Genomic DNA, 12,880 nt, shown 5'->3' with positions numbered 1-12,880 from the left:
ATTTTTTATTTCAGCGTGCTTCCCGTTTCAACAACTTAACTCCTCAAGAAGAACGAAGGAGATCTGGAAGTTCGAGGAGCTCAACTCCCCGAGAAGAACAAAGGAGATCCGGAAGTTCGAGTCTTATGTGTGGAGAATCTTCCCTAGTGGAGATCGGGGGTAGAAGAGGATCCCAAGTCCGAGAAACACTCCAAGAAGATCGGAACAGATGCATAGAAGTTGAAAGTTGCCGTTTTGTTGTCAAATTAAGATGATTCCAGCGTAGACCTGTTTAACAATAGAGAGATGATAGTATAATTGTGGTCAGATGACCCCAAGTCATCTTCCATCAAATCCAATAGTAAAATTAGTACATCAGTGTTTATAATCTATCTGCAAGCGATACAAGTTAGGAGAAAAATGGGTTGAGATAGTTGTGCAAAAAATATAAAAGATATTAAAACAACAAATAAAAAAAGCGGTTGATCCTCAAGTTTTTTCACCATTGAATTATTCACACAGGTTCTCTAAAAATTAATCTTTTCTCAATCCTCCAACAGAGCTAAACCAGATTGAACATGCGCCAATCTGATTCAACTGAAACTCACCAGTAAAGCATGCATCTACTGGTTTAATCAATACCCACTTTGTTCCATGCATATACTCCATGAGAATGCTTACCTCCTATCTCTTGAATCATGCACCCAAGAAATTAATTAGAACAATGTGAACTAATTAAGAAATTATAAGATAAGGAAAACTCTTAATCATGCAGTCAAGTACAACCTCTCACAGAAACCAGTTTTCGAGGAGATTAAAATATTAAAACAACTGCTATGGAGAATTAAAAAATGAAACTTTTATTGACCAAAACCTCAAAACTCAATGGAAAATTACAAAGGAATCAACCAACAAGGTTTAGCCTTTCATGTGAAGGTAAAACAAAAAAATTACAAAGAAGAAAAAAAATTAAGAAAAAGCCTATGAAGCTCGATCCCCGAAAAGCTACTTCTTCCTTCCTTTGAAGTCACTTCTTTTCTAATCTTCTTTCCCTTGCCCAAAATCAGATTAAAATCCGTCTTATGATATTGTTTTACAATTATCAGATGTTTCCTTTCTTGTTTCAAATTATTAAACTTTTCCAAATAATTTCAGATTTTATTCTTGCTTTTCTTATAGAAATATTATTTTCAATTTTCTTTAGATATTGTTGTGATTCCTGCATTGTTTGTAATTGATTCCAACATTGTTGGGAGAAATATTACAATTTTTTTTCTTAAATAATATTTTTAAAATATATTTTCTCTATTTTTTATTTATTAAAAGATAAAATTGTCCCATTAAATGACAAAGTTACCGAATTGTATATCTCTTTATATAATCTTATACGTGTATAGATTTATAAGAAAAACATAAAGGATTTATAATATTTTTTAATATATTTATTCAAAAAAATCAAAATTGTATAAACATGACTGTAGAAATCTTTTTCTTAGAATATCCTAATTCCATTGAAATTCGTTGATTTCACTTAAATGAGGAAGTCTTTAAGATTTTATTGTTATCTCGAGAAAAGAAATTGACACTTCGCATCTGTACTGCCCTAAATCCTAAAACCAAATTTTCACCGAAAGGACAATGACACAGGAAAATCTTTGAAAATGATAAATGTAAAAAAGAAGAAAAAAAGAAAAAAAAGAAACCTGGTTGAGTTGAACGTTGAAAGGGGTAACGATGATCCGAAACAGAAAGATAGAACCTATAGTAAACGCAATCCCACTATAACCAATAATTGAATCCAATTGAATATTATAGAAACCGCATAAATCCCTAATACGCGTCTTCTTTCAAACAAACCCATCGTTCTCACACACACATACACACCCAACCTCTCTCATCTCATATCCCAATTTCTCAATTCTCAAAATTCTCAATTCACATCCATTCAATCAATTAATCAATCAGTCATTCAATCAAATATCCGATTCGTTGGAATCCACGCTCCGATCCAATGGATCAGCACCACTTCCTCCACCACCACCACTACCACCACCCTCAGGACCACCGCACAACCCGCTACACTTCCCTCAACCCTCAATCGCATCACCACCACCACCATAACAACCTCCCTCCGCCGCCGCCCGCTCCGCCGCCGCCTCTCTCCTACCACCGCACCCTCCACACGCCTCCCGCGCCGCAACCCTACACCCCTTCTACACCCCAACACCAACAACAGCAGCAGCAGCAACAACAATTCTCTTTCAACCATCACACAACTCTCCCACACCGCTCCCTCGAAGATGATTCCCGCTCTCTCCCCTACGACCTCCTCCCTCGCCGCGCCTCTGCCATCCCCTGGAACCCTAACCCTAGAACTGACGATTTCGACCGCGAATTTCACCATCACCACCACCGCCCTCCGCCACCACCGCCTCCCCCGATCGAAACCCTACGCTACGACCCCGGGCGCCGTGAGCGCCTCGTGGTGGATCCCTATGAGCAGAATCCCAGGGAGGCACTCGCGTGGGGCGGCGGTGACTACCACGCGCCGAGCCAGGGCGACGTAGAGCCTTCTCCTTACGTGCGCGTGTACAGCGTGGAATGCGATGCTGACGTGGCGGGCAGAGGGTCCCGGGTCGAGAGCAAGAGGTGGGTGATGAGTGATAGAGAGAGGGAGAGGGGAAGAGAGTTGCACGAGTCTTCTTCTAATTTGGTTAGCAAGGGTAGTAACAGTGATAAATATTATCATGGTTCTGATAATGTGGGTAGGTATAGTAGAGGGAATAGTAGGGAGTGTGGTCATGAATTCGCACGCACTCCTCCTAAGAAACAGGTGCAGAAGAAGAGCGCGCTTCTTAGGATTCAGACTGTTAAACCTAATCATAGGAACCGTGAGGTTGAGCAGTCACGGTACCCCGGTTATGGACCTGAAGGTAGCAATGGCTTTTTCAGGGGGAAGGAGCAATATTTGGCTCATGGGGTTAAGGGGGAAGAGAGAGAAGGGAGCCCTGTTGAGATTGATATCTCTTTTGAGTCCAATTCTCTGGTGGCCAAGGCTATTGTTGCGCCGCCTTCGAGTTCAGTGTCTGTTCCTGATTTGAATGTGACGCCGGTTTTGGATTCGGATTTGGGTTCTGGGGATAGGAATAAAAGGATTTCGGGCTCTGATGGCTATTGTTCGGGTTTGCAGCAGCCGTTTAGAGTGTCTTCTGTTGTGGTTGTGGATTTAAATAGGTCGCCTAGTAAAGGGAATGATAGGTCTAGTTTGGGGAAGGAGGTTATTGTGCGGAAGAATGTTGAGGATGGTTCTTCTCGGTCTCGCACCAGGGAGGCTGATGATTCTCGTGGGAAAAATGTGGTGCCAAATTCGGTCAAAGTTGGCAATGTCTGTTCTGGTAAATCGACCATGACGGTTGTCAAGAAGAAGAAAATTGTTAAGAAAGTGGTGAAGAAAGCGACTGCAAACTCTAAGACATCTGTGTCAAATTCACTGCCGGCAAAAAGGCTTCCTGGAACTGTGAAAGTGGAGAGTGCTGCACTGAGTTCGTCAACTGCCTCTGTTCCTGACAAAATTGGAGCTAATTCAGATGAGAAAAGGAACATTGTTGATGAGGTGGCTGGGCCAGACTGTTTGCACTCTTTGCCAAAGGAAGGAAATGTATTGAAAGAAGAAAAAGAGGGAGGTTTGCTGCAGCTGAGTTTGGGGCCAGATTCCACATCGCAAGAGTGTAGTAGGAGTGACAAAGATTCTGATAATAGGGAAGTATCCAGGTTTGAAGTTGAAAGAGATGGAAACATTCTAAAATTTCCATCTTGTGCATCTAGTAGTGAAGATAAGAAGAGTGATTCAGATTGTTTAAATGCAAATCATAATGTCCTTGATAATGGAAATATTATTTCTATGCATGATAATTCAAATACTTCCGATTGTTTAGATGCAAATAATTCTGTTCCAAATACTTACATGGTTACTGAATTCTTAAGTGGAAGCACTATTTCTGAAGTCAATCACATGGATTATGATAATAAGCAATTGTGTCAGAATGAAGTGTCTCTATCACTTGGGAAATATTCAAATATACAGTCCCCACTGAATAACAATCTTGAAGATGTAGGGGATGAACTATTAAAAACCAGTGATACTTTTTCAAGTTCAAGAAAAACTAGGATTCAAGATTGCCTACAACATGCCAGTGCACTGAAGCACATTTCTGATGATGGATCATCTAATTTAGAAGATTGTATTAGTGTTCACTGCTCTGGTATCATGGATGATGCTGGAAAGCAATTGACCCATGGTGATGTCACCATACACCCTGAGAATTGTGAGACAGGAAAAGCATTCCCAAATTCTAATATTTTAGCTGGATCTGGTGAAGGGGACTCAAAGAAGATAAAAAAGAAAAGATCTAGAACACAATTAAATTTTTTGAGTTCAGAGATGGAGTCCTTATCTACAGATCATGTAAATCCTGTTAGCCTTGCAAATAATGTGGATGGAATCACAAGTCTATTGGTGAAAGATCCATCTGCTTGTGAAGTTTTAGATCAATCTGTTGAAAACGATGTTGACTCAATAACTGGTCTGGATGGGGTTACTGCTTTACATGAGAAAGGGGGGGTTTTAGAGTCTCAGTTTTATGCTGCAAATAACAGCAACGATGATGCAAGTGAGGTTTCACCATCTTCTAAAAGGAAAAAAGTGACAGCTAACCCAATTTTCACTCATTGTCAATCGGAAATCAGTGCTATGATTGTAGTTACCACAACGTCTAATGCTGAAGCTCCTGTCAATTTCAATGATAACCAAGAACATCAGAAAGAAGTTGCTTTGTCAAGCATGGGTGTGTGTATTCCGTCTTCTGCTCAGTCAATGTCTTATTCGGAGGATATTACTAAAATGTCTGTCAATATTTTGAGTGGAGGATCTTTTGACTTCATTGATGCAAATAGGGAAACCTCTTTTTCACCATGTGAGGATTTGGCATTTCAAAACGATCAGTTCTCACCATTGGAAGGTGAGTGCACAGAAAACATTACTCCAGTTGTGCTTGTGAGTGATACTCAAACTGATGTTTTAGAACTTGGAAATATAATGGGAGAAAAGACTGATTTACAGGCCGTTAAGGAAAATTACCAATATAAAGACTTTGTGCAAAGGTCACCAAGAGCTGATATGGAACCTAATGATCTCAATGTGAAGAATGATTTGCTTGCTCAGCAGAACCTTATGTCCTGTCCAGCCAGTGGTGACGAAGTCACTACAAGTAATTCGAATGATGAATTGATTGTGGATGCACCTGGTGCATTATCAGATATCTTTTCTCAAGGGATGGCATCTGAAGTACCGGATAGAAGGGTTTTAGAATTGACAGCAATCAATGATGAAAATATCTGTGGGGTTGAAGAAAATACTTCATCAGTACAGGAGATGAAACAGAACGGTAGGTCAGATCATGCATTTGGACATAATATGATGATAAAGAAAACAATTTCAGAATCATCCCAAGTATCTTCCAAAGTTACAACTCAGGCTCTAAATTCATATCGTTTTGGGTTGAGTGGGACCAAAAATCAGTCAGGTAGTGTCATTCCCAAAACTTTTCCAGGTCATTCTCTTACCTTTTCAAGATCGGAGACAAAGTCATCTGCCTCTTCAACTCATGTATCAAAGCCTCGAACTTGGCATCGTACAGGTAATCCCCCTATTTCTCTACCTAGAATCAATTCAGTAGGAACAATTCCTTCCAAAAGACCAATTCTTGAAAGGAAAGGGAACTTTCAAAATACCTCATATGTGCGTAAAGGAAACAGTCTTGTAAGGAAACCTACTCCAGTTTCTGCTCTACCTCAAATCTCCTCTGTTAATCAGTCATCTTCTTTGGGCTTTGATGACGTATCAAAAGGTACTAAATCTGAAAGCAGGGTTGATTTGACAAATCAACCAATGTACCTGAGAGCAGGAGCAACATATTCTCAGCAGAGGCAGAGAACACCTCCACTACCAATTAACACCAAATCCGAGGAAAATACATCTTCCTCACTGGTAGAACCTCCTTCTGGTGGTTCCTGTGAAAATGTATCAGATCCTACGTCATTTATAGAAATTAATAATAATGTACGGAACTCTTCTGAAGACACACTGAAGCATTATGAAATTCCTGAAAACCAACCTGTTCCATTGGACAACGGGGAGAGTCAAGTTGAAGCAAACAATGGCAATCCTCTTTCTTTGAATACGAAGAGAATAGTATATATAAAGCCCAAAACGAATCAATTGGTTGCAACATCAAATTCTTGTGATGTTTCTGTCCCCGCTGATGACAATGGTCAAACTGCCTTCTCTGATGCCTACTACAAGAGAAGAAAAAATCAATTGGTTAGGACTACATTTGAAAGCCACAACAACCAGACTGCTATAGTGCCTAATGGCAAGGCAAATTCTGATGGACAAGGAACTAGTAATGCTCTTTGCAATAGGAGGTTTAGTAAGAAGCGGTTAAATAAGGGTATGCATGAATTACTTATTATGTTGCCTAATTTATCTATCTTTCTTAGTCACCCATGCTCTATATAAGTCTAATGCTGAGTTTTACTATGATTAGACAGGATGCAAGTTAAATAGGGTGTGACGGTCTTTTTGTTTTAGATTCAAATAGATTTTTTCTGTTGAATATTGTAGTGTATCTATTAAGAATTAAAGCAAATTGCTTGCTGTTTTTGCCTGCTTATTAGTTGCTACTTGTTGTGTATACTTATCATGTAGTTGCTGCATATTATGTTGTTATATTTTGTTAATCTTATATGCTTGTTTATTGAGCATGAGCCTTGGCACAACTGTAAAGTTGTGCTTTGGTGACCAGCTGGCCATGGTCAAATTTGGAAACAGCCTCTTTGCCTATGCAAGGGTATGTTTGCTAACCCTTCCCCATACCTTTACACTGTGAGGAGCCTTCTCGAATTGTTGCATGTTAGTCTATATGCTTGCTTGTTTAGAAATTGCATGTTCGTCCTATCAAATTGCTATTGAAGGACTTGAGCTTTTCTTGTATGGCTTCCCTTTTTATTTATTTTTTAATAATAGATTATAGATGTGGGTTTTGAGCTGGTAGTGAAATGATTTTATTCATGTTGCATTGCATATCATTCTCAATCATTGTATTCTAACTCACTATTAGCAGATGAATCCAGAACCGCCCGGGCTGTTCCAATTTTATGTTCTGTTTCATTCAATTAGTGATTTCATTTGCAGTTGGCAGGAGTTCATGCAAACGTTCAAGAGCCTCACTAGTGTGGACACTCTGTAGCAAAAGTTCTTCTGAAAATGACAGGAACTCACGGCATTATCAAAAGGTTTTGCCTCAATTGTTTCCATGGAAAAGAGCAACATTTGCTTCAAGTTTCAATAGCAGTTCCGTATCTGCAATCAGGTACTTGAGTATTTGCATTGCTTCCTCTATGTATGTTTACCTTTTTGCCTTGTTTTGGTTGTGTGCCTCCACAGTATTCAATTGCAGTCGTCGATTAATGTTTGTCTTTCAGCAAAAAATTGCTTCAATTGAGAAAGAGGGATACTGTTTACACTAGGTCAAAACATGGGTTTTCACTTTGGAAATCCAGAGTTTTAGGTGTTGGCGGGTGTAGTTTAAAATGGTCCAAATCCATTGAGAAGAACTCAAAGCAAGCTAATGAGGTTAGATTGGTGTTTTATACAAGTGTTATTTTAGGAAGTTTCCTTTAAATTTATGTATAATTTGTGTTAACTGATAAAATAGATCTTAGCTATGATTCATACAATTTCTCATGATTATTATAGGAAGCTACACTTGCTGTTGCCGCAGTAGAGAAGAAGAAGAGAGAGCAGAAAAATGCGGTTTGCATCAGTTCTCAGTCAAAGAGTAGGAAGCATTCTCTCATGAGTGTTCGTCATATCATAATGCCGACAACTCTGTTTTTTTGTGTTATTAAAACCTTTGCTTCATGCATTAATTATCTTTGTCAGTTACTCTGACTTTGAAAGTAGTGGTTGACTGTGCAGGAGAGCGTATATTTCGTTTTGGCTCAGTTCGTTACAGAATGGATCCCTCCAGGAGGACACTTCAGAGGATTTCAGGTGGTCATCATTTTTATATTAACCATTTTACTTGGGTTTTGCATTACCTTTCACTTTTTCTAAATATTTTTAGCATGTTACAATTGTTTAAATGAATACATGCTTTTGGGATATTATAATTTAGCATGGGCAATGTATATCAGAGCTTTATTCAGATTAGATAACAAATTTGTATTTTATATGTATTGATAACATGCATCAACTTTACGATTGTTAAACCACCGAGTGATTAACATTGTCTTTTGGCATCTAATTCCACTCATTGGAGGACAAGTTTTTGGTGTGATGCAATTTTGGACATTGAAAACATTTTCGGCAATTTATTTACTGGTTTTCTATCCCAGTTTCTGTAATTGACTAGTGGTTGCAATTTCTGAAGGCTATAATGTATGGTTTCTAAACTTTTATAAATCCTCTTTAGTACATGCCAAAAGACATGTCATGTCAGCTAATTAATGTTTGTCAGTCCTGTAAATCCAACAAGGAAGGTGGCAACCGTATTCACTCTTATCTTCTTCTTAAGCACTAAATCACATTACGCATTACATGTTGGTGCCAACCCCAACGGGGAAGCTGGACCAGGAAAATTAGGAACTGTTGCTGGTAACTAGTCCAATTAACCCTAAAATTCTGGAGGAAACAAAAAATTGATCTTGAACCAGTTATTCTTTGTGACCTTGTTACAGTTGAGACTGTTCAATTGGTCCACTTTTTTGCTAAAAGATTTTATTTTATTTGTTCCTGATTTTTGACCAAAACACAGCATTCACCCCCTTTTTCCAATCTGTGACGATTAGGAATTTTCAATGCCACCAGACTTTGACTGTTATTATTTATGTTAAGGTTACCTCTTTCCTTTTCACCTATGCAATTTAGGGCACATGTTAGAAATCATGCTAGTATGTATTAGTATAATGCTTTTAGTGTACTTGTTAGTGTGATAAATCCATTGAATGATAATAGAAATATATTTTTTGTTAATGTGATAAATCCATTGAATGATAATAGAAAAATATTTCTATATTCCTTCTTGGTTTTATCTATACATTTAACTCGTCTAAATGATTTTTTCTTAATGTCAGTGTAAAGTTAAACAACTTGTTTCACTGATTCATTTGCTGGTTCAGTTCTAAAAATATTACTTCAGTTTACTCCTCAGAAATTGAGCTTCTCGTAAATATATGCTTCCACAGATTATGTAAAGGACAATCAAATATAATTTTTGTTTGTAAAAATTGTGTATGAATTATGATGGTTAAGATGCAGGAAGGAAGTGATTAAGTATCATTCTTGGATCCTCACAATTGCTTCTTATATGGATGATTTTGTGTGCAATACTCCACAGTAGTTAGCCTGCTTTACAGTGTTGATTATCTGTTTAGACAAGGAGGTGGGGCATCAGATTCTGAGATCTTTTGTCGCCATGTTGGAAATGCATCCAGAATTGTGGTCTTCTTGTCCTTTACATTTGTTCATTGTTTTTTTTTATCAATATATATTTGTTGGCATATTTTGCTGTCTTTTTCACATCAAGTTAAAAGTGTCTTACCTTTATTCATCTTACGAAGTTTCTATTAATTATCTTTGTAGTCGATGAATCCCAGTCCTCGGCATCTACCAGTTCAGGTTTGGCTTCCAAAAGTGCTTACATTCCAAGGAGATTAGTGATTGGAAGTGATGAGTATGCACATTCTTATTTTTCAGTCTTTCATATGTTGTGTAACAAATTTCATCATTGTTGGTTGTCTTGTTTAGCTAGCTGTTTAGATGAAACTAGGTGAATAAGAAGGAAAAGCTTGTATAATATTAAGTCTTTTTGTTTTATTCAAATGACTGCCGTCAGCATTTGCAGATACGTACGAATTGGAAATGGTAACCAGCTTATCAGAGACCCAAAAAAACGAACTCGAAAATTGGCAAATGAAAAAGTTAGATGGAGCTTGCACACTGCCAGACAGCGGTTGGCTCGAAAGCAGTATTGTCAGTTTTTTACCAGATTTGGGAAATGTAAAAAGGATGGAGGGAAGTGTCCTTATATTCATGATCCTTCAAAAATTGCTGTCTGTACTAAGTTCCTGAATGGTTTATGTTCTACTCCCAACTGCAAATTAACGCACCAGGTTTTTTAACATTTGGGTTGTCCAACAAATTGAATATGGTATTTCTGATCTGTCTAAAGTCTGAGTTTAATTGCTTTGTTATGCAGGTTATTCCAGAGAGAATGCCAGATTGTTCTTATTTTTTGCAAGGTTTGTTACAGAGGCTGTTGTCTTTCATCAAGTGAATAATATGACAATGTGATTCTAACATGTCTCTTGCCAGGCTTATGCTCAAACAGTAATTGTCCATATAGACATGTCAATGTGAACCCCAATGCATCTATTTGTGAAGGATTTCTCAGGGGTTATTGTGCTGATGGGAATGAGGTATTAACCAATCAAGTTAAGTTTTCTATTGGGCTACTGCATAATTTGAATACTTAACATTTTCCCGATGTTTTACCAATATAAATCAATTTTTTTGTGCGTATGAGTATTCACCATATTTATTTATTTCAAGAAAAACATGTAGCATTGGAATTTTCATTGCATTTATGGTGGTTATTAGTTTCATCCCGTATCCTTTTTCCCTGGTTGTTGGTTGCTAATTCTGATGATCTGTCATATTGTTCACTTTATTTGTTATTTGTCAAATTATTATACATTGTCTATTATTTCGACTAAAAGTTCTTTCCTCTTTGGAGAAGTTTTTCTTTGTTTCGTAACTCCTTTTCTACTTGCTTCCACTTCCCGTCACCTTGTAATCTAACCCAATACTCGCCAAATTATGTTGTTTCAGTGTCGGAAGAAGCACAGCTATGTGTGTCCTACTTTTGAAGCAACAGGTACCTGTACTGAAGGAGCCAAATGCAAACTTCATCACCCAAAAAAACAGAGGAAGGGAAAGAAAAGGAAGAGATCTGGAGATCAGAACAACACTAGAGGGCGCTATTTTGGTTCTATTCCTGCTGATGTTTCTGAATCTGGGTTGATGGTGGCTCCAAAGCGACATAAACAAAGTGAAATTGAAGAGGAATTGTCTGATTACATCAGCCTTGATGTTGTCAGTGAAGAAGTCGCAGACACTGATGATCTATCATTTGATCCAGCAGTGTTCTGCGAGAATGATTCCTTGGATGATTTTGATGAACTTATTAAACCAGTTCTTCTATTGAAAAGAAAGTTCACATCACAATCACCTAACTCCCATATCCTCGAAGCAAGTGCCGGAGACGTCGGTCGTTTGTAATGAGGTAATTTAGGTAGTATAGAGAACTCCCTTTTCCCCTTAAATTTTTTTCCATTTGTTTTTATGCATAGCTTAAATGTAACTAAAAAATTCATTACCCCCCTCCCCCTTTTATTTTTTTTTTTTTTTTGTGGATTTGCCATTGTACAATAACATCTGGAGTAATATAGATGACAAAATTTTTCTTCTCCCACTAGCTCAGTAGAACTCAGTTGACATAATTGACATTAAGAATGATTATCTCATAATCGTTGAGGGAAGTGAAGGCGCAGCAAACTTAAACGTAATTAAGTTTCATTTTCTTCATTTGCCCCTATTAAGTAACAAAAATTTGATTTTACAGTAGCATGTAGTACAATATTTATGTAAGATGTTAACTTAAGTGTTTTTATACATAAGAAAAAGGAATTTGTTGCGTGGAACATTTTTATAGTGGTAATATTGTAACCAAATTGGTAAAATAATAAATTCCAGAAATTCATTTAACTTTGAAGAATTTTATCAAAGACAAAATGACTTGAAATGCCAACACCTGTTTATACACGAATTTCATCAAGAGATTACACATAATCCAATTACCAAATGATAATGTGCAATAATACAATCTGTGTAGATTCACGGTGATGTCAAAGCATAATTCATAAAACCAGCTTTTTAAATGATTAACCTAACCTCTACTTCTAACAGAGCTTTGACCAATAATTTTAAATTCTAATTTGTATTAGATTGACGACAGCTAATAAATTCAAATTTTGTGTTACTTCAAGGTCCTAAAATTTTAACCGTAGTTTTCCAGAATTTCATATCTTGGAGTGAAATTTAGTTCTCAAAACATGGCTTAGAAAGAGGGTTGGAAAAGATAAGACCACGAAAGGAGAGAAGGCATGTGAAGAAGTTTCGTAGTAAGTGATCCAGCATGTTTATTGGAGAGAAAATGGGTCCGTTTTCCCATTTAATTTTTCTCCAAGAAAAGGGAATGATTCACCCAGTCATCGCTGGTGATTGGTTCTTTGTGGCCAACAATGCAGTAAGTAATAGTATTTCTTGTGGCAAATGTAACACAAACATAAATATGGACATTGATAACAAAACAATAAATATGAACATTAATACAACACGAATACAAAAATATGTATAATTTTTAAAATATAAGATATACGTACACAAATCTATATATTATATAATTATAAATTATATAAATTGATAATAAATATCTATGTGCACAAATATGTTTCACATTTTGTTAGAAGGAATATGTTTTTTCAGGATTGTTTCAAAAGAATTTGTTTCTTATTTATATAATCATAATAAAAATTTATACAATAAATTTTAATTTTTAGAAAATTATTGTATTTATTATTTGTATTAGAACTGTACTATAATTGTCAAAAATTTAACAAATTTTTTTGAATCGAATACTTTACGGATAAGTATTATACAAGTGTCTAAACATGTACGTGGGGTGAAGTTCAAAAGTCACATACGCAAATGTGGAAATTA

General features: G+C 36.8%; 1 protein-coding gene across 16 annotated transcripts; it reads left to right on the top strand.

The window, feature by feature from the left end:
* Positions 1-1,775: 1,775 nt before the first annotated feature.
* On the top strand, positions 1,776-11,569 carry LOC137813479 (Zinc finger C-x8-C-x5-C-x3-H type family protein). 16 transcript variants are annotated; one of them, XR_011081436.2, is made up of 10 exons: positions 1,776-6,488; positions 7,232-7,409; positions 7,522-7,672; positions 7,796-7,877; positions 8,018-8,092; positions 9,683-9,718; positions 9,945-10,212; positions 10,299-10,341; positions 10,415-10,518; positions 10,931-11,569. XR_011081436.2 is itself a non-coding variant. In XM_068615770.2 (10 exons), the coding sequence occupies exons 1-10, from the start codon at positions 1,991-1,993 to the stop codon at positions 11,378-11,380; spliced, it is 5,940 nt and encodes a 1,979-aa protein (XP_068471871.1). In that variant the 5' UTR covers positions 1,776-1,990; the 3' UTR covers positions 11,381-11,569. The 16 variants fall into 16 exon arrangements, 9 of the variants coding, with proteins under 9 accessions (XP_068471871.1, XP_068471870.1, XP_090156157.1 ...); XR_011081435.2 differs by having other exon boundaries at positions 9,936-10,212; XR_011081434.2 differs by having other exon boundaries at positions 8,003-8,092.
* Positions 11,570-12,880: the final 1,311 nt, after the last annotated feature.

This window comes from Phaseolus vulgaris, chromosome 1 (genome assembly GCF_051622355.1).
Source record: "Phaseolus vulgaris cultivar YP4 chromosome 1, ASM5162235v1, whole genome shotgun sequence".
NCBI classification, from domain to species: domain Eukaryota; kingdom Viridiplantae; phylum Streptophyta; class Magnoliopsida; order Fabales; family Fabaceae; genus Phaseolus; species Phaseolus vulgaris.
This window is presented reverse-complemented; position numbering and strand designations above follow the sequence as displayed.

Excerpts from the sequence above, each read along its gene's own strand:
- LOC137813479 (XM_068615763.2), top strand. The coding sequence starts at position 1,991 with ATGGATCAGCACCACTTCCTCCACCACCACCACTACCACCACCCTCAG. Across the intron at positions 7,673-7,795 it reads ACTCAAAGCAAGCTAATGAG|GAAGCTACACTTGCTGTTGC; the intron begins GTTAGATTGGTG and ends TGATTATTATAG. Across the intron at positions 10,534-10,930 it reads ATGAGGTATTAACCAATCAA|TGTCGGAAGAAGCACAGCTA; the intron begins GTTAAGTTTTCT and ends ATGTTGTTTCAG.